This window comes from Pagrus pagrus (assembly GCF_965226575.1).
Source record: "Pagrus pagrus genome assembly, chromosome: 2".
In the NCBI taxonomy this organism is placed as follows: Eukaryota; Metazoa; Chordata; class Actinopteri; order Spariformes; family Sparidae; genus Pagrus; species Pagrus pagrus.
Genome location: NC_140186.1, coordinates 7,324,413 through 7,350,010, shown reverse-complemented (window position 1 = coordinate 7,350,010; position 25,598 = coordinate 7,324,413). Strand labels below are relative to the sequence as shown.

Genomic DNA, 25,598 nt, shown 5'->3' with positions numbered 1-25,598 from the left:
GTCTGTCAGTGACGGACATACTTCCTGCCAGTTCTTCCCCATTTCTCGCAGCGTCAAACAGAGCTGTCACTCAGGAAAGTGCAGAAAACCAAGAATAATGTTCTTAATGTTAATACAGAATCTGAAATAAAATATATGATATCATCTGAAAAATTAAAGGACATTACGATATTTATTAATAATTATGATAGTAAAGTGACAGGAATTGTGCGCAAACTCATGTAGTAAAATGGAAGCAGTGGTGGAATGTAACTGATTACATTTACTCAAGTAAGGTACTTACGTAGTTAGTTTAGTTTTGAGATCTTTTACTTTTTACTTTAAGAATTACTTTTTGGGTACTTTTTACAACATTGAATTTAAGTACTTAAGTAAAGTACAAGTACCTCAAAATTATACTTAAAGAAGATTTTTTTTCAGGTTAATACTTTTTTGGGTTACTACTTGAATAGGTTTATATGCTTTTAATCAATTTTCTTATACAGCAGAACTGTACTGCCCCTCTGTCTGAGAGGCTCAATTTTAGCTCCTGTCTCTTTAAGGGCCCCTCCCGAATACCCTCTGATTGGTCAGCTCACCCATGCCTGAGCCAGACACCGCTCACTGTGACTCCTGTCAGCTCTGTCGTTTTTTCAGCTTCCGGTTAGCTTCACCTCTACTGTGAGTATAGGCAATTGTGCAAATGTGTGCCATGGTGACATAGTGATGTGAAGAAAAAAATCATGGCATTGAATCCTGGATAATCGACAAGACTTTTCAGACACTTCAGGAGCAGTGTTTTCTGTGGGAAAGAGGAGCTTCGGATGATGCTGACTTTGAGTTTTTTGACTTTCAAGACCTTTTTCATGCACAAGAACCTATATACACTGAAGGAAAGGGGGAGAAAAAACAAAAAAGCATAATAGGTCTCCTTTAATTACAGTGCTTTAGTAAATGTTTCAAACTATTTTAATGACCAGTTTTATTAAACTCAAACCACTGTGCACTGATAGATGTTTTGCTTCTACAGTAGTTTCACCACTGGTTTTATTGTAATGTTTAGATGCTTTATGAAGAACAGAAATTGAGACTTTTTGGTGAATTTAATTGGCCAAAATTAAATGTAGCTAAAATAATTATAGGATTACAGACCTATTGCATTTTTACATTTTAAATACTGACAGAAAAATGAACAATCTAGCATATAACACAAGAGCAAAGACCTACAAACTAGATCTGTAATTTTGAAATGCTGTAATAAACTTATGTAAAGTTAATTGGCCTGGTTTTTTCAAGACAAAAAAAACAATGTTAATATTTGCCAATATGTTGGTACATGGGTTAAGGAAATAACCTACTGTAATTCTTTAAAAAGGGAGTCAATGAATCAAGTTATTTAAGTTTAAAAAACATGAAATAATAAATGTGAAGTTTTAGATAAAGTTAGAGAGATCTATTTCAGTTTCGTAACCATATATGACTTGTTAGTAGTAGGTACCAATTAATGTGATTGTTTATTATAACTCATTAACTTAGTTGTCCACATGATGGCACTATAAAGGATTCATAATGAAGTGATACTACACCCAAAAATCTATCTTTAGAGTACAACACCTACTTCTTACCTCCAGCTTTAGACTTTAAAAAGTGTAGTTTCACTGTTTTAAGAAAATTCCTATTGAGTAGTGGATATTTGTGGCATTTATTTAGTTTGATACTTTGCTGAGTCTTTCCTGTTAATATTCAAAATGGCATGTTAGATTCATTCATTGGTCGAAGTAGTTAAAATCACAATTATTACTAATGATAGGCCTGTTCTAGTCAAGTGTACTAGAGAGCCATGACAGTGTGACAGCAGGACCCTGAACTGGTGCAACCAAGTGGAATTCAGCCATCAAGAATTTCTTTAGACCTGTGCCTGTTTCTTCTTTACATTTCAACAGTAAGGCAACATGCGTCTCACATTCATTAAAACACAGATTTAAGGTGCAGTTGATCAAATTTAATCATCCAAAAATGTGATTCTTTTTATATTTATGAGCTCAAAGACCAAGAACACAGACCAGATTCTCAGACATGTGCGCTTTATTGGGTTGTTGTGTAGACCAGAGGCATGAAGCCCCGCACAAACCTTTAAACACCCCCATACAAGGTAGAAGCTTTGTCTTTTGCATAATGACAAAAACAAACTGGACCAAGTATCGTTTAAGGCTGAAAGTACAAAAACAAAACAAGTTTCAGATTACATAATTTACATATTAAGCAATACTACAGGTCTGTTGGGCAGTGGGCCCACCAGAGAATAAACCTTCATAGAGGCAAATAAGGTGGTGAACAAACACATCTGGAATGACCTACACAAACACGACAATGGACATCATGTTCCTCACACATTCACACCGCCTGGGACACACGCTCTGTACTTCCTGCAGAGTTTCTCCCCATCAGGGGGCATGGTGCCATAGCCATAGTGATGAGGGAAATGGGAAGAGGTGTTGTAGGCTCAGCATACACCAGTGTGTTGGTGCAGGCGTGTATGCAGAGCCAGTCGTTTGCGTTTGTAGCAGTGTGTGTTTAGAGGGAGGGGACTGACAGTTCATTTAGAAGCACTTCCTGTGGACAATGCTGGGGCCGGACTCATCATACTCCTGCTTGCTGATCCACATCTGCTGGAAGGTGGACAGGGAAGCCAGGATGGAGCCTCCGATCCATACGGAGTACTTCCTCTCTGGGGGAGCAATGATCTGCAGGGAGAAAGAGGAAAAAAGGTGTTAAAATACTTAAGTCAATCGACCTACATCCTTCAAGTCAACAGTTAAATGTAGTAGAAGCTTAAAGTCAAGAAACAGAGACTGAACTCTGCGGTAACCATGTTTGTCCACTGAGTGGCAGTAGAGATAAAGATCTTTCTGGAACTTTTTACATCATTGCCTCAGGGAGGATTAGTGTCTGAGTAATGAGGATGAGTTTTACCTTGATCTTCATGGTGGTGGGTGCCAGGGCGGTGATTTCCTTCTGCATGCGGTCAGCAATGCCAGGGTACATGGTGGTGCCTCCAGACAGCACAGTGTTGGCGTACAGGTCCTTACGGATGTCCACATCACACTTCATGATGCTGTTGAAGGTAGTTTCATGGATACCGCAAGACTCCATACCTGTTAAAAGAGGGTGTAAAGTAAATTTTAAGTTATTGTGTTCAGTATACTTTGATCAAATACGCAGATGGGTTGCTGCTACAACCCATCTGCTTCCAAACAATTTTAATGACCTCTATGAATTGGTTATTAAACTTAAACCACAAGTATATTCAAGTCAGTGACTGACTCAACCTACCAAGGAAAGAGGGCTGGAAGAGGGCCTCGGGGCAACGGAACCTCTCGTTTCCGATGGTGATGACCTGTCCGTCAGGCAGCTCGTAGCTCTTCTCCAGGGATGAAGAGGAAGCAGCAGTGCCCATTTCCTGCTCGAAGTCCAGTGCAACATAACACAGCTTCTCCTTAATGTCACGCACGATCTCACGTTCAGCTGTATGACAAGAAATGATATTTCAAAGTCAGTTTTAAGAATTTTCCTGGCTTCAAAAATTAACTTGTTTCAGAATCTGTGTTTGTGTGCTAACCTGTAGTGGTGAAGCTGTAGCCCCTCTCTGTCAGGATCTTCATGAGGTAGTCTGTGAGGTCCCTGCCAGCCAGGTCCAACCTGAGGATGGCATGGGGAAGGGCGTATCCTTCATAGATGGGCACGGTGTGGGTCACACCATCACCAGAGTCCATGACAATACCAGTGGTACGACCAGAGGCATACAGGGACAGCACAGCCTGGATGGCCACATACATGGCAGGGGTGTTGAAGGTCTCGAACATGATCTGGAGGAGAGAAGAGATGAGAAGAGATGAGAGATGAGTCATTTAAACAGTGAGTCAGTAACCTCTTGTAAGATACTATGGGTTAGTACAGTCAGATCAAGAAAAGCACAGCACACTGGCCAGTTTTGTTTTGAGTATAAACACCATAGTGAAACCAGTTATTACACAAACCTATACTTTTAGTTTGGTCATGTTGACTGTACAAGATGAGTGCAGCCACCTGCGCTAACGTCATCTGTTGCATCATGCAGTCACCAGTGTAGTAGGACACTTGTCATCTACTTTAGCTAAAAAAACGAGGCCTAATTTTGAAAACAGCAGTGACCATGCTGCAATTAGTCATTCCTGATGCATCACAGTGCAGAGAGATAGAAACCTGAAGCATCCGCAGAGATGGAAAGATCAGCACAGGACAGAGGAACCCTGGAGATTGAAGGAGCAGGAGGAAATGGACAGATTGAGCAGAAGAAGAAATGCCTGAGTGGCAAAACATTTGCCTGTTGCAGGGCCCTGCAGGTGAGCCGAGTGAGTTTACAGAGAGGAAATGTGTCAGCCATTGTTACCTGGGTCATCTTTTCCCTGTTGGCCTTGGGGTTCAGGGGAGCCTCAGTGAGCAGGACTGGGTGCTCCTCGGGGGCAACTCTCAGCTCGTTGTAGAAGGTGTGATGCCAGATCTTCTCCATGTCGTCCCAGTTGGTGACGATACCGTGCTCGATGGGGTACTTCAGGGTCAGGATACCCCTTTTGCTCTGTGCCTCATCACCGACATAGCTGTCTTTCTGGCCCATACCAACCATCACACCCTGGGGGAGCAAAAAGGAAAACAAGTTAAAAACCAATTGAAATCAAATGGTTAATTATAGTTTATGATTTGTATAATTTCATGTGGAAACTGTACCTGATGCCTGGGACGTCCAACAATGGAGGGGAACACAGCACGAGGAGCATCATCTCCTGCAAAGCCAGCTTTGCACATACCGGATCCGTTGTCCACAACGAGGGCGGCGATTTCATCATCCATTTTCTGGACAGAGAGGGAGAGGAGGGATGAGAAGAGGGGGAGAGAGAGTTTAAAACGGATTCTCTGTGACAGCTATGCGTTACATCTGGCAAACATAAACTGGATTAGAGCCTTGTCGTTGTAGGGACCGGACGCTGGATGTCGCAGTGGCGCAGGTTCCAGTCCAAATCCAGAGCTGAGAAACAAAGGCAGTTTCTCCCTCGGTCTGGTCATGGCCATATAAGGCAAAAGTGAGAGCAGCTTAGAGACGGCGGCAGCCCGGACCGTGAAGCCGCCCCGTGTGTCGTTAAACCTAAAAGTGACACCGACAGCCCGGCCACTCCCTTCACTGGGATCATCACAACAGCACAAACCATCCACTCATCGCTAATTCACACTTTGAGAAAGCGGTTTTAACAGCCGAGGTGAATGAACTTCCACCCCCTGTCACCTCAGTCATCCATTAACCGGGATCGTTATGTCGTGTCACCATAGTTACAAGGTTACGTGGGGCGGTGGGAGCCAACTTCTTAACTGACAGTCACTACATTTAACCTTCACCTAACTGTCAAATTACTTCATAGCGTTTTACCACAACTACACGCCTGCTCCGGTCTTTTAAAAACTGAATCTGCCATCATGTGCCTGTATGTGAAACCGGAGACACCAGAGCCGGACACCGTGCCAAAGCAGGTGCTTACATGTAAGCGAGAAGGTCAAGCCATTTAACGCGAGTCTTGATTTGTTAAACCGATGAAGCGATGACAGCACGGAGGACTCGGGGTCATTTAACACCGTCTGCGAAATATAAACGACAGCATGCCAACACATGTCTGCACTTAAAACCGTTAACGTGACCGGTTGCATCCCCTGAAACTGTACGCTGGTGCACCGTTAGAAGAACAAAATGCAATGAATGGGAGGTGAATTTAAGTTAACGGTTGTAACGGTCACGAAACTTCGCACACAAAACCTCACATTATAACTAAATTCAGTTCGCCGGTTAACATATCACGTACGCATATTTAAAAAAAAAAAAAAAAAGCATTTCAATTATAAGAAAGAAACTTTTCTCGTCATTCCGCAGTTGTCTTACCTGTGTGAGGGAGGGTTCTCGGCTTTAGGAGGACTGTGACTGAGCGCTACACTCCGGTAGGGTTTAGTGTCTGGACTTGACTGCAATGGAGGCCAATAAATTGCAGGATTTTATCAGAGCTCGTGCTGCAGCCCCCTCTCCATAAAAGGAGAACTTTCCGCACGGCGCCCTCTGATTGGCTGTGCCGCATCCACTGGGTGTGGCGCATGCAGAAACCGTTGTGCGCTCTGACAAGACAGAGGGGACAGGCAGCGGGGAAACTAACCTATATACTATCAATATTATCAATCTGCTGCTCGATAAAACACATTTTCAGAGCTTAAATCATTTTTATGGTCGCAGTGGGGATGATATTAACATGTGGGGAAGAAATCACAGAACTCTTGCTGGTGTTTGAGCATGAAAAACTGAAATATATGGCTTTATGTATTCTCTGTTTTATTCTCCAAGCACTCAATCTGATAATGGTTTTAAATCCCTGACATCATCCACATTGAGAAGGGGGCCCATATATCCTGGATGCACACTTGATTAATATACCCTTCTGTTCTGTCTTTGTGCATTGGGGGAATATTAAGAGCAGCACACGGACAGACACGGCCATGATTCATTTAAATTAAGTAATGCAGCAGAACTGGCTCGCACACAAGACTGTGCTAATTCTCTCACTCATGGCAGACACTCGTGGTTAGCAGTGCCAGGACATGGGGTGGCAACAATCTCAGGGTCACTGACAGCGCTGTTAACACCCTGGCTGACACGTCTGCCCTGGCATACCGCTGTCTCACATACACAACACACACACACACATACGGAGTGTCAGCGTGGTTAAACTGAGGTATGTTTACAGCAAACACTCTGGAAGCTGTAAATCTCTTATCTCTCATCACTTGCCTGGTAATGATTAAATGAGTGACAGGGGCTTATCTCAATGAGATGCAATAGACTGGTGCGTAATTAGATGGACATACCTATATTTGGTGTCAGAATGCATCTGCAACGCCTATTATGCAATTTAGCCATGTGACTCACTTTTAAATACAGTCTCTCACCTGCTCATGCACACACCCAAAAATATAAAACAAGGGAACGCTCTAACCTGAAATACTTGTTTAGATGTCTACGCTGTCTACACTTACTCATGCAAAGCTCATCTTGTAAATTGACCAGAGACTAAGTGGGTGGGTCAGGGTGCTGTTTCAACTCAATAAGGGCACCGGACAAAGACTCATAAACTTACACTAGGAATTCTCACTGGCTCTATGTGTTCCTAATAAGGATATATGGGAGCCGGCACGTCGAAAGAGGCAGGAAGTAGGTTTCACAGGACCTCACCTCTGCAGATGCACGCAGGAAGTGACCACACGTACCTACAAACACACACATTCGACCCATATGTCATCAGGTATGGAGCAGCTAAGGACAACACTGAGAGGAGTGAATGAGCTGATGAGGGAGCTGGCTCTTCAGACTGGCATTATCCTACTCTAGACACACACACACACACACACACACTTACACGCACACACACCAAGTATAGACCCAGGGCAGGACAACCATCCCTTTAAGAGTTCCTTTGGATGACGTCCATATAAGGAGATATTGGAGCGAGTCACATGGGGGGAAGAATGCACTGCTCGGGTCATGTGACCAGTCTGAGGAAATGAATGAATCTCCCTTTTTAAGGCTGTGTGTGTACACATGTGTGTGAGTTTGTGTGTGTGTGTGTGTGTGTGTGTGTGTGTGTGTGTGTGTGTGTGTGTGAGTAAACGTGCATGTTGCTTCACCACCTCTCACCTTGATTTGTGTCCTTCACTAGCACCAAAAGATTTATATTTAGAAAGGGAGAAAACATCAATGTTTTCTCTTTTTTTCCCCCCCTTTTTCAAACTTTGTACTCTTGAACTCTTGCCTGGCAGAGATTTGTCAGTGTTTCCTCTGGACACATCATGCCCTTCCTCAAGCCATTTCAAAACTCGGTGGCGTGCATGACTCATGCATGCATTACAACACACACACACAATCACACACACGCGCGCGTATACACGCTCCCTGCATTGCTCACTCGCACAGTCAGAGAAATTCACAGGCTTGGCTCCCGGCTCTGACTAAGACCGTATATGGAAGAAGCTAGCAGGTAGCTTCTGTCCACTTTTCACTCATCCCTCTCCCTGTCCTCTGCACCCTCTCTCCTTCAAACACACATTCACTCTCTTCCTTTATTTGTCACATATATTCTTGATCACTCCCTCGCTCCTTTTCCCAGGATAGGGACAATTATATGAGTGCAATATAAGGTCAGTGTACATATTTGCCTTTTACAACATGCCAGGCTGAGTTTCATCACAGCACAGAGAGAAGGTGTGGCTTGTGTGTGTCTGCTTGAGTGAGCAAGAGAGAGGAAGAAGGTATGTGAAATATTCTTTGAAATGTAATATTAGAACATCATCGACATCAGTTCGAGACAGCAATCTGAGAAGTCTAAGTTAACTTAATCTGACGAAGGCAATTAAACACATCACACCAATTCTCAGGTCTCTGCAGTGGCCTCCAGTGTGTCTTATAAAAGACTTTAAAGAAATACTAGTCAATAAATCTCTCAGTGGTTAAGACCGAAGTACACCTCCGACTGTCTTTAAAGTTACACTGTGTAGTTTTGTGGAAGAAATTTTAATCAGAGGAGGAAGATATTCATTGACTATGTTTTAAGCCTAAATAAACTGACCTGAAAGGACAAAACAACTGTTTTACTTTGTTTATATTTGGCGGACCCTGCCACCTTTTTCCCAGCTTCAAACAGTGTTCTGGACTTTATCTTCCTCTGAGAACAGCTTGCGTATTCAGTTATGGAAAAGATAAATATTTCTGAGTTTGTATTATTACCTCATTAATATTGTAAATATTATAATTCTGAGTTTGAATTTCTTCTCCAGAACCACATAGTGCCCCTAACTATATGAGACCTCTCAGGTAATCTGATGTCTGTTAACCATTTGCAGAGAGTAAACACAGACATGCAAAATGTGGCTCCTGCACCACAGAGCTTAAACCATGGCCAGGTTGGGGTGCCCTGTTGGGTTTCTTATAAAGTCTCGAAACTAGATTTACAGACAGGATACCAGATTAGGTGCAGTCATAATGCAAGATATAATGTGCATATTATTAAATGTGTGATTAATGAAATTATGTACAAAGATTAACCTGTTGAGGTCCCTGCAGAACAGTTTCCGATTTGCCCTGGTTCTACTAGTGCTCTAGTTTTGGCTGGACCAGATTTCAACATGCTGACCTTCTGACTCAAGGTTACTCAGTAGTGATCACTACAGTATTACATGAGTATTCATGAGTCATCTCTACAACCATTACATGAGACCACACCCATCTTGAAGTTAGCCCAACTACATACCTGTACAGTTCCATGATGACGTCTTGCACTGCTGTGGTGCCATGGCATCGCAGATCTGGCCACAGACTCGGGCGACCAGACAATTAGGACAGTCCTGAATCATATGCAGTTGTCCTGAATCCTGCCATGTTCATCCCAAAAATTGGACTAAACCAGAGATTTGATTAGTTATAGCCTAATAAAACATTAAATACTGATCATCATGAAACATTATTCATGTTGCCTACTGATAAAGATAGATGAGAAGATCAACACCACTCCCATGCCTTTAAGGTAAATATGAAGTCAGGAATCAGCAGCTGTTTAGTTCAGCTTTGCATGAGGTCTGGTAACGGTAACAAAATCCATCTACCGGCTCCTGAGCTCACTTACTTACATGTTATATCTTGTTTGTTTGTTGACCTATTTCTTGACTTCTTGATCAGAATCCAGATAGTAACTGTACCCAGGACATTGTTTGGCACATAAACCCTCACCACAAACTCGTTTTATTCAGCGTAGCCGTTTCCCACAGTTTCCAGTCTTTCTACTAAGCTAAGTTAGCCAGCGACTGGTTGTAGTTCTTTCACCGTACAGACATGAGACTGGTGTCAATCTTATCATCCAACGCTCTGAAATAAGTGAATAAGCTTCCATATCTGTTATCTTAATCTATCTTGTCTTTATTTCTCTTTAATCTTTTCAATTTCTCTTATATTTATTTGTTTAAGCTAAACCTACTGTAAAATGTTATAATGCATTAATACATTTAACTGCTTTTGTGTATGTGCTACACAAATAAACTTTCCTTGTTACACGATGACCCCAGAGACAAAAGCAAGAACAATACAACATATTCGCTCTTACCCTGAATAAGATTTAGGTTTATTAAAGCATTATATCAGTGTGCCATAGACATTTAGAAAGCATCTTTGTTTTTTCTATTTTTACAGTGTATCCTTCATCCCGTCAGAGTGTGCATATAAGAAACGGACAGAAGAGTCAGACAACAATTTAACAAACAAATATACAGTTATATACACATTTACAAGTATTGTTTTACAGTTTTATCAACAAAACAAGACGATTTGGAGGCCTTGAAAGCTAAAATTAGCTGCAGATACCAGTGTCAGAACAGATTTGATTCTTGTGTGTCACGCAGTCCAGCTCTTCCCCATGTCTACCAGCTCCATGCCTTCACAGTAGGACCGTGGCCTTGACATCCTCACCTGGTTTCAGAGGGGAACAGCATATAATCACATAATGAAATGAGACCAGATATCTATCTATCTATCTATCTATCTATCACACACACATTCAGATCTAGTATCAACATCTTTTCTCAGTGATCCAATCAAAATTGGACAGCTAGTCTGTCAGCAAAGAAATAATTTTTCACACCCAGCATTTTCAAAATGTATAAAGTTTCTCCTAACTCGAGAAATATAAAACATCTTTTTTTTTTAAAGGGAGTCTGGGGACATAGAAGCAGACAGGCTGGTCCAGCTTTGCTGCTACAAACTGACAATTTTTACAAGGAAAGAAACAACTTGATGTATTGAATTCAATGCCAAATTTCCAAGAAGGCATGAATTAATTAGAATTTCCACAGCCGCTTGGAAAAGCTTTTTTTGAAGTCTCTCTCTCTTAAAACCATGTAATTTGTAAGGGAGTCTCTGAATGTGGTTGAGTGATTGGATCTCAAATGCCTCCTCAAAGCGTCTTAGAGCTGTCCACTTGTGATTGGATCAGTCAGGATGCATGTAGATACCAGGTCTGAACAGGGCGCTCAAACACTCACTGTGGGTGTCCTGTGGGAAGCCAGTTGCTGCAGAAGTGGGAAGGGAGTCCACTGGATGGGCTCCACAGGCCAGCTACACACAGAGAGGTCACTGGCCTTACCCGAGTCCAAAACACCATCTCCCACGCTCATCTCGCTTCCCCTCCAGCCATACTGAGAACTACAGGGAATACAGAGACGATTATTGTCTACACTCTATATGTCAGTGTAAATACTTAGAGACTAGTGCTGAAAAGATTCATCCATTAGTTTTCAACCATTGAATCAATCGGCAACTATTTTGATAATCGATTAATTATAATTTTTTAAGAAATAATTCTCTGATCTAGATTTTCTGACATTTTATAGACCGAAAAACTAATTCATTTTTTGGAGAAAAAATAATCAACAATGCAAATAACTGTTAGTTGCAGCCCTGTTACAGATGTGCATTTACATTTTTGTCAAGAGAAACTTTGGGGGGTTTTAATGATGACTTGAACTTCTGTGTTTTAGAAATATTATTCAGCTGCAGTTTGGGAGAAAGATAACTGGTAAATATTTAAACAACCAATAAATGATACACTCAGTTTAATGTGTTTTAACTATTTCTGCTTCATTTTTAACTTGCTTGCTTTTGCTTAAATTGAATACAGAATCAAATCATTACAGATTTACAGACAACTGATATAATATATATTTCTATATTGACATTAAATTAAATGATTAGGTGAATAAGATAGGGACTGGGCTTTTTAGCATCTTTCAGCCTATCATTTTGGTTTTACAACCCACAGCTTCTATGTTTCGGTGTTCAGTACAGTCTTTGGCTATATCTGAAACTGATAGTGTGTTCATGTGGTGACAGTATATTCGGACAATATTTTCTGACTGCCAAAATTCATGTGAACGCCCCCCTGAAATCAGAACAACAACCCGGAAAGTTAGAGAAAATGGTACTTGATTTGCCGAATTGACATCATATGACGGTGCAGCAGGGTGGATGAAAGGGTTGGGTTGATACCAACTTTGCTAAAATAGGCTTTCTGATCAAGAACATGTTGGATAAAAAATTACAAATGGCACTGGCAAAGAGGCGGAGACAAGAGAAATCGCATTAAATGGCCATCCCATATACTACAGCGACATGCTGAAGGTGCTTTCTGTTTCTCTTCTCATGCACTGATTCAATTAGCTGAACAGCCAATCAGACAGATTCCTCTCAATGATGGCCTCTGGCTTGACCAAAAAGCAGACAAGTGCCACCTAGTGGCAACGGTGAGGCACACACCGCAACAACAAGGGCCACAGACGCTCACCAACGGCCCCAACTTCGGCCGACTGCCGACTGTTGGACTAAGCAGGGTCTGTTTGGTTGCTTAACAGATCTAATCTTAACATTACCCTGAGAGTAAACCTGCATTCGAAATCATTTAAACCAAAAAAACAAAAAGTTGCATTCAAAAAGAGCTGTTGTGAGCTGTCGTCAGGCCAACGTGGTGCTGGATACGTGTGAAGCAGGAGTCGATCTCTTGAAATCCAGCTTGTTCAGACAAAAATTTCTCCACATTATCCACCTTAGAGTGATGACTGCCCTGGGCACTTTGTACAGGAGTTCTATGCAACAGGCTGTACGCTTAGCTTGTACTTATCTTGATCATTACTTCCATAATTAGTCATCACAGTAAATCTGATGTTGCTTTTTTAATGATGTACTCTTCTCAGCAGACTACAGGCGCAAGTGTGTTATATCATATGTATATTGTATCATGTATTTCATGTTGATGCTGAATATCACCTGAAGACTGACAGACATTTATCATCCCGCAGGATCAATAACTGGAACGTACTGATACTCTCAAACATATTGATGTGTACTATTGGATGTGTGTGTGTGTGTGTGTGTGTGTGTGTGTGTGTGTGTGTACCTGTGGGGGTAGATTGTATTGAGTCGTGTTCCGTGGCTCGGGCATGTGGATGCCAGCGACAGCGTGTCGTCGTGGTAACAGCAGGGGCGGTCGAGCGCCCGCAGGTGCAGTAACTCATCGGAGCGTGTAAAGGCAGGATTATCCAGCGAGTCTGCTGATCCTGCCCACGAACGCAACCAGAAGCGTCCTGACAGCTCATCAAAATGGTTGAACCTGCGGTAGCTGTACACACAACAGATCCTGATGTATCATATGTAATCTGGAGTTCAAATAAATATTTGTGTGTAAGTGTATTTCATATACAGTAAGTTCAAAATACTTGCTTTTGTTTCTAATGCAATATTATTATTATTATTTTCAATACAAATGACAAAAAGAATTCATCTTTTCAATCAAACTGATCGACATATAATCATTTTGAATGAAAAAAATATAATATTACATTCAAAACAAATGCAAAAAGAAGTATTTTGACTTTGTCAGCTCTCAAAAACAAGAAAAAAAGGGATAAATATTACTTAAAATAAGCAAAATTATCTGCCAACAGAACTGGGAAATTTCACTTAAACACAATATTTTTCAAAAAAGTAAAAATATCTAGCCTCAAAGAATCCACAGAAATCTCAAAACCTGTACAGCTACACTACAAGCAGGAAGAAAATATTTCAAATTTGAATTTGAACCCTAGACAAGCCTTAAGTCACTCAGAACCAGCAGTAAAATCACACTAAGTTTAAATGTCTTATTAAGATAATAAAGAACAAAATAGCTTGAAACAAGCTAAATAAGACAAACATAAAACTGCCTGGTAAGAAGGAACATCTCGTTAGACAAACAACAAGCACATATTGCCTGATTAAAGATGTTTCATCTGTCATCATCGCCTTTTGCAGCGTGAGCCCGTCGGAGAAAGTAAAGCTCTTGAGTCCAGCGTTATCTGGACAGAACGCTCACTCCAAACTGTTAACACTCTGGATTTAAGGCTTAACTTTTGACTTATCACTTCCTGTCTGAACTTTCTCCGTCTGAGTCGGAGTTAATCTCAATAGGATGAAACTTCAGCGTTAAGGTGGATAAACTCTTCTGTCTTGCATCCCGGCTTAGGTTCAGACGACAAATGTCTCCGCAAAAATCTTGACCGATACAACTTCAAGAGGCTGAATCCCAAAGTCCACACTTCTTACACAACTTGCATTTGTCGAGGGCTTAAAACATCCACAATGCATTGAGTCCACAAGTGACCTTAAGTAGACTTATTGCTAGAGTAACTCAGCAGATGAGGATCATTAGTATAAAGCCTGTCATTGGGCAGCATTCCCTTCGTCCTTCCCCTATCTGCCTATGTGAAAAAACAAAAACAACCTCCAAGCTAGCAGCCCACAAGCTGAAATTCACAATATACTCTAACACTAGGTCACTTGCAGTACTAACCAAATAAAGTAAGCAACTGAGCATTGATGCTGCAACCTGGTTTAGTGCCACCAAAGACGACTGTGATTGGTTCAAAGAAATACTAACAAGCCAGGATGTGTTTTTCTCTAAAACTTGAATGAGAATTAGTGGCAGCCAGAACTTTCATACTTGCATACCCACAGGTTATAACAATGTATGTGACAATAAATTAAAAATAATAATAATAAAGCAGAAGAAAGTCTGCTGTAAGCTACACACAGTTTTTAAGCCATAATATTCACATTTGGTGTATAAGTTTACTGTTGTAGTGAGGTTTATCTTTTAAAATCTATTTTACGCTGCTACATTACTTTTGGGAGGTACTGAAAAAATGTGCAACAATAACAAATAAATCCAGGCTATATAGTCCCTACTGGTTTACCATCATACTTTTGTTTGCCAAGTTTATGAGAGAAGGCAGAATATTTTGTTTACGACCGGGCTGCAAAGTAAACTATAACTTTTAACTGCATTTTTGTGTCTTGTAAACCAGTGAGGGTTGTGTACATGACACAAAAACAAGATAAATCAAATCGAAATCACACTTACTTATCATCACACTTTGGCCAGTTTGGTATTAAACAGCATTCTATGTGGTATTATAAAGGTATTGATCTTGCTTTAATTGACAAAGTCAGCAGGCCAACCTTTGAAAAATAACTTTTGCAGTGGATAACAGAACTTTTGATCCTTTATGATGGAGATGAGTGAGACCTGAAGTCCTGTCTGATAACACTGAATGTGTAAAAAAACATATATTGGGACGGTGGACATTTGGATTCATCCAGATTGTCTCAACATTTGCCAGGAAACCACAGCACAGCCTTCATCTTCAGTATGTGGCTCTGCAGCCAGACTGTGACACCTAGTGGACATTACTGTAATTACAATCACTGTACGTGCAGTTATGAACATCTCAGTGTCTGGATTTCTCTTCCCAGACAACGAATAATCTCCTCCAAGGTCGACATGGTTTTAATGACATGATATAATCATGTATATTTATCTTTGTACTGTAGGGTGTCTTGTGAGCTGGAATGGTAAGTGTGTACATGATGAAGTCTGTGCATACCTGCTCCGAGTCTGATCTACTTTGGCCTGGATCAGAATGGCTCGGTAGCGTCGCACTGCCACAAACGCCGAAACACCTATCACCGTCACCACGATGAGCAAGATGGCGAGACATGCGCCCACGAGCCGCACTCGAGTCATCTTCACGTCACACCTCTGACCCATGTACCAGAAGTCCTCTCCTACAAGGCAGCTAGTGCACAAACCAGAGGACACTTACATGAACAAAACTTTCTCAGAGATAGAAAATAAGTGTACGAGCAGGTGTCTCTGTTCTTACCGGCAGACTGGAAGTTGGCCCGGGTGGTGTGTGCAGATGCCGTGGTGGTGGCAGTGGTCAAAGTGGCAGACAGAAGAACAGCTGTAGTTTGAAGTGCCGGGCCGGGACACACAGTTGTAGCCAGATGGGCACTGCAGTAACCAGTCACACACTTCACCCTGCAGACCTGGAGGGAAGTTAAAGGGTGAGACTGGTGTCAAAAATAGGTGGTTAAAACCTGAACCTCCTAAAACACAATATTTGGACTGAGTAGGTACGGGAGATTTACCAGATGGAACAGATAACGTACTCCTTGAGCCTCCAAAAAGATGTTTTTATTAAAAGAGCTATACGAGCAAAGTGAGGTGATCTGAACACTAACACACCGTCTAAATCAAAAATGTATGTTATTCTCCCCTCTTCATCCTTCCGCTTTGTGTTTGAATGTGATTGTTTAAGTGCTGAAACTGTAATGAAAACTGTAAAAAAGTTTTAAAAAATTAAAAATATATATAAAATAGGTGGACTAGACTTTAAAAACTCATTATTATTAACTTATTATTGATGTCTTTTAATTTCTAGTCAAAAATGTCTCATTTATTTTTTTGCCATTTTTACTTGTTCCATTCCAGATTATTATTATTTTCTTTACACCTTGTATTCATTGTTTTTGAACTCATTTTTGAGGCGGCATCTTTTTCCACTGTGTTTTCAGCTGTGGATTAACACGAATAAGGTGCACTGGTGAGGGGGTTTCAAGGCAGCAGGATGGTGAATGTGGAACATACCAGTATCACCCAGATCAACAGTGTGACTCATCTATTATCATTACAGTTTCTAGACAACAATGGGGCATTATGGAACAAATGAGTAAGATATATCAAACTGTTTCTCTTTATAAAAGGTTTTTTAAGGCATTAATTTGTTTCGGCAGAATTTTGGACCGCCATCTATTTTATTGGATCTGGCATCTCCTTTGTCCCTATAAACATCTGTAAATAAATGTTATCTATTCTATTATTCTTTTAATTCCAAGTTACTCATATATCGCTTGTTTGTCTATGTTAGATGCATTTCAAAGGGTTTCTATGTAACAATTTCTAGTAATCTACATGTATTAATCACTTTTTTAGTGGCTATATGTGAGCGGATTGCAACGTGATGTGAAAAATGAGACCTGCCTGTCTCTCTCAGTTGCCTATACAAGCCTGTGGACGATTTGTTTAAGTAGTTTAAAGCTGCTGACTTCTTTGTGAACTATTCAGGTTGGGTTTTCCGCGACAGTCCAAGGGATGTGACTTTATGCAGCGCCTCTCTCCGTTCTGCTAACAGAGAGCAACAGTAGCTATGGAGTCCACTAACATAGTCTAAAGACCGGCTTCCAGCACAACACAGAAGCTCCTCAGCTTGATTTGAGACGGAGCGGTTTCGGTCACTCAGTGACGCCTGAAGTGTGTGAGTTTGGTACAAATCACACAAGCTATGCTGGAATGTGGTTAAATGCTTTTTGTGTCTAAATATTTGGCGTATGATTTATGTAAGCCCCACAAACAAGTGGGTGTTTCTTCTGAGTGTGGCTGGAAATTAGTGTGTTTGTGTGTAGGTGTGATGCTTTCCATAATACTGAAACAGAGCAGAGGAGATTGATCAACAGGCAGACAGACAGACAGAACATGTCACTTAATTTGGTTTCTTAGCCCGATTGCTTTGTCGTGGTTGTAAATTATACTTGCGACCTTAATATCACTTCTCCCCATGATGATAGTGATCCACAGACAGAAGGGACATTCAGCGAGACACAGAGAGAGAGCACTGCTAACTGTAAACAGCTGTTTCTATGTGCCTCTCCCTGCTGATTAAGAGTGATTATTGTGAACGCTCCGGTTAATTAATGTAAATAAATAATGCTCTCTTTGTGATGACAGTTTTAGTTTGATTTAGTTTTAACAGCTTGCACCCAGGCGTTGTCAAATGTGAAATAGATGCCTTTCGTGGATTTGTTTCTCTCCCCCTGACACACTCTCACTTTGCTCCTGATTTACAGACGAAGCACTGAGTGTATTGACTGTAAAAACACAGAACAGTACCATGTAGACAACAAGTTTAATATCCGAGTAAGTCGGGCGCATTAATGAGATTTCTCATAACTGGATTGTGAGCTTAACTGAGTCCATCTAACCGAGTTATGATGTTTACATGAGTCTGCCTGTAACTGGGTTAATTAAGTAAGTAGGTTAAGAAAGGAATCCTGCCCCAGGTAAATATAGTACACAGGGGCTGACGACTAACCAGCAGAGATGACAGGAAACGAAAGAAGAGAGTCGGAGAACGGCGTGTGACAAAGGTCCGTGGTCAGACTCTTGAGTCGGCCGTCTAGATGTGAGCATCTCTACCCAGACTTACCTCCCAGTGTGACGTTGGTGATCTTGGACGATCTGAAGCTCCTCCCCTCGCGGACAGCCTGAGCGAGTCCCGTTCGTTCCAGCAGTGACGTGGGTCCCGTCATGCTGAGCCACTGCAGAGCCCCGCTGGATTTAAACTCCACCAGACTCTGAACTGCATGGCCACTGAAACAACAACAACAGCAGAGCACATTCACCTTTCTGCCTCTCGTGTAGGGCCATTATATTCGAGTCACAGAGCTGGGCATCAAATAAAAAAAAGTTCTGTAATAATTACAAACAATGTTTACAATAAATTCGACAGGAGTCTGCAAGCAGAGGACGTGTATGTATGTGGGGGTGGAGAGGCGGCCTGAAGATATAGTTATCTACAAAAATGGTGGCCTTGCAGAAAAAGTTTGGGAACCACTGTGCTAATTAGTGCTCAACACAAAGTAGAGCTGATGCTGGTGGGAATGTCATTAATTCTGTAAGCATGTGGTCATAAACTAAAGCAGACCTTTTCAGCTGGCAGCCTGTGGGCCAAATATGGCCCTCGAACAACCTTATTCTGTCTCTTTTAATATTTTGTTCGTAGGCTAATTAAATCATTTGTAAGCCATGTCCGTTGCTTAGCAAAAAATACTCTTATTTCATTAAAAAGTTTTAACCCAGGCTGTTTAAGCAGAGGGAATCAAACTGATGACCTACTTCTGAGATTAAAAAAAGTGCATTGTTTTTTTCTTTTTCTACATTAAAATGGAGAAAAAAATAAAAAGTGCATTGTTACAACCCTTTAAAATTAGGAGTGTTACAGGTCAGACATAGGGAATATTAAAGTCCGTTCCCTTGTATCATACAAATAACTTTTTTGACCTGATAATGATGCTCGAGAAAAGTCAAGGAATATCCAATGTTATTACAAATCATCCTGAGGGGACGTGAACGTCTGTACCACAATTTGTGCCACATCTATTCCATGTTAATGTGAGTGAAAACAACACTGAGCTACAGGAAAGTGAAGGGGTCACCAGAGTCATCCTCATCCTCCGGGCACCACGGATATCTGTACAAAATCTCATGGTAATCTGTTTATTATTTGTCGAGATATTTCCGTCTGGACCATCGCGGTAGCCGGACTGACCGACCAAAATTGCCGCTCCATTTAGCATGGCTAAAAAGAGCAAGGACATGAGTCATTTCCTGTAACCTGGATTAAGAAAACAAAAGCAGCTGCAATTTCAGAAACAGGTAATAATGTTTTTGTTCATAATGCAGCAGACCGATTATTTTTATAGACATACAGATGGTCAGAAGAGCCTTTGAGGATTATGGAAAAACCTTCAGAAGAGTTAGTTTTATTTAATGACCTTCTGGGTTTTTTAAGTCACCAGGTATTTATTTCAGAATCTCATATATTGGATGTTTAGCTCTGTGACTTGACTTTAATGGTAATAAATGAGAGGCACAAACTGTTGGCTGACTACAGACTGACAACAGGACACGCTCTACAAGACCTCACCTGCTCCAGACTCCCAGCAGCCTGCTGAACCCCGGGGCTCTCTGCAGGTACGGCTCCACCTGAGAGAAACAAGGAGTGAGAACTTTGTAGCAGCCAATAAGTAAAACTATAAATCTATTGTATAAAAACATGCTTATTCATACATTTCCGTTAAAATGATTAAAATCATTCTGATTAGAGTTACACGGACGCTAAACAAACTGATCTGATGTGTGTTTACGTGCTTTCGCTCGCTTTGAAGCGTCTTATCTACCAGCAATGTAACAGATGAAGAAGAATAAGAAGTTTTATCTATTTATTTGCGTTTCCTGTTCATCTTTTCACAGTTGTTTGAACAACAAGTCGTTTTGAGCCTTTTGACCATTAAGGCGTTCAACAGTCCTTAAATCTTGACAAGATCTTCAACAAAAAAGATTTTATCAGCCACAGACAAGCTCTTTTTCTGCCACCATGTTTCTGTCCCTCCTAGAAGCAACGTCACCTAATGTTAGCCTGTCATGAGGCGAACATGTACAGTGAGAATATATTTATTCTGACCAGAGAGAAACACTTGGATAAAAGCGTTTACATTGTTTTAAGGTGCTAATATTTTCCTATTGGACAGATTATCTAATGTTCACACCACTCCTCCTGATCTGACTGAAAATTCATTCAGATCAATTCTGATTATTAGTGGAATATTAGGGTGCATGTAAACACATCTAGTGTGTGTTTGTGTGTGTGTATAAATGATCTCTCACCCAGGCGGCGGTGTCTTCCTCCAAGCCAGAATCAAAAGCCGATCTGGACTCTTCTACAATGATTTGCAGCAGCAGCTCGATCGACTGCACTGGAGCAGAGCAAGCAGATAATAACATTACAACCGGCCTCGACACCCAAACCTATAACTTAATTACACTTAGATATGTCGAATACCTCTGATGGCTGCAGGCTGGTCGGGCACAATGTAGAACTTGGGCGTCTGACTAGTTTTGGGGCTCCACGTGGGTACGAAGGTTAGTACAGTAGGTGTGAGCGCTGTATGCTTCTCCTGGCTGGGATGTGGGGTTGTCGAGGGTGGAGGTCCAGCCGTGGGAGTGTGTGTGGTTGTGCTGCTGGGAAGCTCATCCTCTTTTACTACCTCTCCGTGTCCATCATCTGATTTTGCAGTAGTGAGCGAGAGCAGAGAAGCACGTGTCGTAGTAATGTAGTCGTGGGACTGTGTTTGTGTAGCTGGGACTTTAGTAGACGCCGGCATGGACAGGTGGTTTTCTTCTGTGTGAGGTGTGAGTGAAGGTTTGATCGTTGATGTTTGTGAGCCGGTCTTCTGGTGTATGAGGGTTGTGAGTGCAGCAGGTGCAGTGGAAGTAGAAGGCAAAGCTGATGACGAGTAAGTGAAATGTGAGCTAGCAGATGAAGTGGTGTGTGTTTGGAGTGTGGATGAAGATGTAGGTGAGTGCGTGGACGCACTGGATGACGTGTGAGGAAGAGGAGTCTGTGAACTTGTAGGCGCGAGATCATGAGTGGGACGCAGTGTGTAAGTTTTAGTGTCAGCGGTGCTTCCTGTCGTAGTTGAGTTCTGGACTCTGGGTGTAGAGGAAGAAGCCGTGAGTCTCCAGTCATCAGCGTTCGTAATGTCAGAGGAGGAGGGGAGCGTGTTAGTCGTGTATGTACTTTGCGTTGCTGCCTCTCTGCTTGTCTGTGTGACTATGGACGACGTGTACGGAGGTGGAGAGTGTGTGACGCTCTCTGTCCGACTCTCTGTGGACGAATTGTGAACAGTGTGAAGCGTCTCCGTGTTTTCAGATTTATCAGAGGACTCGAACGCAGAAGTTTGACTGGTGACATCTGATGCAGAAGATGCGAATGAGTCAGTTCGACTTGTGTTTGGATGAAACGACGCAGCCTCCGCGGTGCCAACAGCAGTGTTCGAATGAGTCCTGACGGAGCCCTCTGAGGATGATGACGCTGTGGGCTCAGTGTCAGTGCTTAAAGGGTCAGAGGTGATGGGGGAGGTCAGATCTGACTTAAGTCCATCTGTGCTTCGCTGGCTCCTCCAGGAGTGTTTCTCTCCAGGTGACCCACTGGCAGTTCCACCACGTGGACTGAGGATGGTGCCGCTCTCCCAGGGAGTCCAGGACTGTGGCTCAGGGGGAGAAGAAGTGAGAGGTGGGACGCTGGAGGTGGACGCCACTGATATGTTAGATGTCTGAGTGATTGTATATTTGTCTGTGGCATGTTTCAGTGCCATCTGTGTTTGAAGGAGCTCGTTGCTAGAGTTTGTTTCTGTGTTCGCCGACTGTGATGTGTGAAACAGTGTGTCCGTACTAGGCTGAAAATAGGGGTGTGTTCTCCCATCAGCGAGGTGAGCAGCTCCAGATGTATCCGCTCTATTGTTTGGTTCTTCCTCAGGAAGAGGGAGAGTTTCCCTATCGGTTCTCCCAGTCGCAGCGAGTCCCTGCAGGGGTGAGGTGGGGTGCGGCAGCCCCCGGTCCTGAGAGGAGGGACTAGACTCAGACTGAGGCCCGGAGCTCCACTCCTCCAGACCTTCGAAGAGGCGACCCTTGCCCCCTTCGGTTCCTCTCACCACCTCTTGACCAACAGGGGCTGTGCTTGTAAAGCTGGTTCCTGTCTGAGAGCGACGTACAAGGTCTCGGTCTGAGCGTGGGCTGGTGTGGCCCTCCGAGGAATTCCTCTCATCTTCCTGGACTGGATGACCAGGAACAAACACAAAAACAGAGAGGGACAGGGTGAGGAGAGACAGAGTGGAAATCACAACAACATGACATCTCTCTCTCATGCCACAGTGAGTGTGATAAGAACTTTCCGACGAACAGATTTACAGCCCATTTTGAACAATACATTTCCACAGTCACACACCATACAGCCAAAGTAACCAAAACACTCCTCTCCTGCTGTAAAAACTTTTCATGTACTCATCGGGGCAACCACAATTAGATCAAACTCTCGTGATCAGGGCGCAACTGCAAAGAAGTAGGGCACGCTGACTCAATAAACTAAACTGGATAATTGAGTTTCTCACCATAATAAGACAGCTGAACTGCATTTGAGTGTCCAGCTCCTGTCCAGATGAGTGAGGCTTTGTTTCCATCACAGCCAGAGAGCAGAAATGTCCCCCCAGTCTCCAGGACCAGGTCTTCCTCATTCCAGAAACAGCGCACTGATATGTTAGAACCACTCTCCAACTTTAAAAGTACCGTCCGACCCAGAGGAATGTCTATCATCCAAGTGCAAACTGAAACATGCAGGGTTTCGTCAGAGTGGTCGTTCACGGGTTCGAGTCTGTTGGTGTCAGTGAGAAGTCCAGGTGAAGTGAGGTTGATGTGTCCAGCGGGTTCTCGGTCCAGGCTGACATTTCCGCCACAGTGGTGGTGCGACAAGGCCAATGTTTTATCTGAGGGGAGAAAAGAAGATGCTGTGTGTGATGTTGTACCAATCGAGTGAGATATTTTTTAACATTTACTGATATAAGTTGCAGACAGTTCATCCAAAGGGGTATTTTTCACAAAATCAATAATAATAATTTAGAAATATGATCAAATGTAGGGCTGCAACTAGCAAATATTCCTAGAAAATAAAAAAAACATGGAAAATAACCATCACGAGTCTTCAAATTGCTTCTTTTTTCCAAAACAACAATCGAAAATCCAAAGACTTTTCATTTACCATCATTAATAACAAAGACAAGCAGTAAATCTTAACATTTAATGTATAGGAACCAGTAAAATGTGACATTTTTACTTGGAAAAATTACTGAAACGATTGTCAGAACAGTTGGCAACTAATGTCTTTCGATGGATTTAATGACTCTTCGTTGCAGCTCAAGTAAACAGAGTTAAAGAAAAAGTTTTGTGTAACATTAGACAGATCTTCCTCCAGCCTTCTTATTCTTGTGATGACCTCCTAGATTTGGGTCTGGGCTAAACACATTCAGGTTACCACAAAACTAATCTCTAAGTACACAAACCTGGCAACCTATAAACCAATTTCATATGGACAGTAGTGCTTGTGACTTAACTTAAACCCAAAGTGACGGTTTAAAGTTGCTTTTTTTCCAGTCAACAGTCCAAAACCCAAAGACTTTTCAATTTACTATCATAAATAACAAAGAAAAGCAGCAAATCTTGTCTGACAGCCTAAAATAGTTGTCAACTAATTGTCTTTAAATCGTTTAAGTGACTTGTTGTAGCATTTCTAATTAAAATAGATGAAAACAAACTTCTTTCATATTATTTTAACAAAGTGATGACCCATAAGATTTAGGTCTGGGCTTGAGGCATTTAAGTACACAAACCTGGCAACCTATAAACCTTCTTCATGTTGACAAAAGAGCCTGTGAAGTAACTTAAAAGTGACAAACAAGTAAACAAGAGTTTCAGCTAAAAGCGTGTCCGATAAAGGGCTCATAGAGAGAGAGAGAGTTCAGGCGGATTTTCTTACCTGTCGTGATAATAAAAAGCAACAAATAAACGTGGAGCTGCATTTCCAATCCTGAGACATTTCAGTGTTAATCCCAAATCCATACAGATGTTTTCAGATTTACAGTATCTGTGCTTGAAGCCGAGGACGAGCAGAGCGAAACTGATCTCCAGTTTTCCTGCGGACAGTCCCAACAAACCCGGAGAGGCGTCAGAAACTTTCCTTCTCCATCATTTCCTCCGAGCGGAAACCACCGCGGGTCTGTCTGTCAGGACACAGCCCGTAATGAGACACACGTGTGTCCCACACAGTGTCCTGTCTGTGGGGCTGGACGGAGAGCTTCACGCCGCCTCCAGGCTGCTCGGCTGCTCCGTGCGGTCGTTTGAATCTATCAGCATTTCCAGAGATGAGAGGAAGGAATCCAGCGGTGTCGGCGGGAGCTGGTTTTTACAGAGTGTTTGAACGTTACACAGGAAACCTTTAACCACAGGAGGCATGAAGACATGAGAGGGCAGGGGCAATTCATTAGTGCTTTTACATTCACACCCCACTGTGTGTCAGACAGGAGTGTTGCAAGATGGGGTCTGTTTGTGTTTGTCACTCAGCTGCTGGTCTTTACCGGTTTAAAGTGATTTATGGAGCTTGTGTTGGTCACATAGTGGCACAATTAGGGGAGAGCGGGGCATCTTGTCACACAAGTAATACCGCTTTTCCACCAAAATTAGCGGGTCTACACAGGTTTTTTGTAACCTGCTAAAAAAATCGCTTATTGGCCCTGTTCCCACTTCCCACAGACAAGGCAGTCTGTGATTTTTATCTGGAGCGTCACATTGTACGTCACTGACGTCACGAAGGCGCCGGAAACAGTTGTAACATAAGAGGAAACAACAATGGACCCATTGTGAAAGAAGTGTCTGTAAAACGGTGGATAAATTCCTCAATGACTCGTTTGACTGTCAGAATTTGAGCCAATTTTTGGTCCAATAACATTTGTAAAGTCTCGAAGAGCCGCGTGATTAGATTATTTTATTTAAGTTAGCCGACTGCTAAACCGGAAGTTAGCTGGCCTGGTCTGTGATCTAAGTATTTTCATAGCCAGTAAGTCGAGCTTTTTTGGCTTCAAAGCACCACTGAGCAGCTTTCATAGGAATGAACGGGGCTCCACCTCCAACACTGTGTCCAGTAATAAAACGTCCTTGGATAGATGTATCCCCTTTCCTGTTTAAGCGGCACCACCGGATGTTGATAACGCGTCATCACTTTGCGCAGTGGAATTTAGCGTCTTCCCCCGGGTCTTACTTTTAGATCAATGCCGAGCCGAGGTGATGATAACCCGGTTCTACTGCAGAGTCAGTTGACCCGGGTGATGCAGAGTTTCCACATTCCTATTGCACAAAAAAGCCCAATCTTAGCAGGTTTAAGTGGGATTTTTGACCAGTGGAAAAGGGGTGTAAGTTGTC

General features: G+C 42.3%; 2 protein-coding genes and 1 pseudogene across 3 annotated transcripts in view; all 3 read right to left on the bottom strand.

The window, feature by feature from the left end:
* Positions 1-2,046: 2,046 nt before the first annotated feature.
* actb1 (actin, beta 1) lies at positions 2,047-6,051 on the bottom strand. Its single transcript, XM_084373350.1, has 7 exons — positions 5,942-6,051; positions 4,744-4,869; positions 4,409-4,648; positions 3,599-3,845; positions 3,313-3,504; positions 2,953-3,134; positions 2,047-2,723 (listed from the first exon to the last, which is right to left on the bottom strand). The coding sequence occupies exons 2-7, from the start codon at positions 4,864-4,866 to the stop codon at positions 2,580-2,582; spliced, it is 1,128 nt and encodes a 375-aa protein (XP_084229476.1). The 5' UTR covers positions 4,867-4,869; positions 5,942-6,051; the 3' UTR covers positions 2,047-2,579.
* A 4,138-nt stretch (positions 6,052-10,189) lies between these two features.
* LOC311272848 (uncharacterized protein) lies at positions 10,190-24,385 on the bottom strand. Its single transcript, XM_084379548.1, has 11 exons — positions 24,160-24,385; positions 22,742-23,113; positions 20,635-22,407; positions 20,460-20,548; positions 19,720-19,778; positions 18,220-18,383; positions 15,838-16,003; positions 15,559-15,750; positions 13,035-13,256; positions 11,128-11,287; positions 10,190-10,555 (listed from the first exon to the last, which is right to left on the bottom strand). The coding sequence occupies exons 1-11, from the start codon at positions 24,200-24,202 to the stop codon at positions 10,481-10,483; spliced, it is 3,315 nt and encodes a 1,104-aa protein (XP_084235674.1). The 5' UTR covers positions 24,203-24,385; the 3' UTR covers positions 10,190-10,480.
* The window catches only part of LOC311273111 (perforin-1-like), a 32,428-nt pseudogene continuing 31,178 nt past the window's right edge, over positions 24,349-25,598 (bottom strand). The window contains exon 10 of the transcript in view: positions 24,349-24,578. The product of the transcript in view is annotated as a perforin-1-like (transcript). The remainder of the gene's footprint in view (positions 24,579-25,598) is intronic.

Coding starts and splice junctions, on each gene's coding strand:
- actb1 (XM_084373350.1), bottom strand. CDS start 4,866: ATGGATGATGAAATCGCCGCCCTCGTTGTGGACAACGGATCCGGTATG. Junction 4,649..4,743: donor TTGGACGTCCCAGGCATCAG/GTACAGTTTCCA, acceptor TTGCTCCCCCAG/GGTGTGATGGTTGGTATGGG. Junction 3,135..3,312: donor CTTCCAGCCCTCTTTCCTTG/GTAGGTTGAGTC, acceptor CTCTTTTAACAG/GTATGGAGTCTTGCGGTATC.
- LOC311272848 (XM_084379548.1), bottom strand. CDS start 24,202: ATGCAGCTCCACGTTTATTTGTTGCTTTTTATTATCACGACAG. Junction 23,114..24,159: donor GCTTTTTATTATCACGACAG/GTAAGAAAATCC, acceptor TTCTCCCCTCAG/ATAAAACATTGGCCTTGTCG. Junction 18,384..19,719: donor CTGCTGGGAGTCTGGAGCAG/GTGAGGTCTTGT, acceptor TTGTTGTTTCAG/TGGCCATGCAGTTCAGAGTC.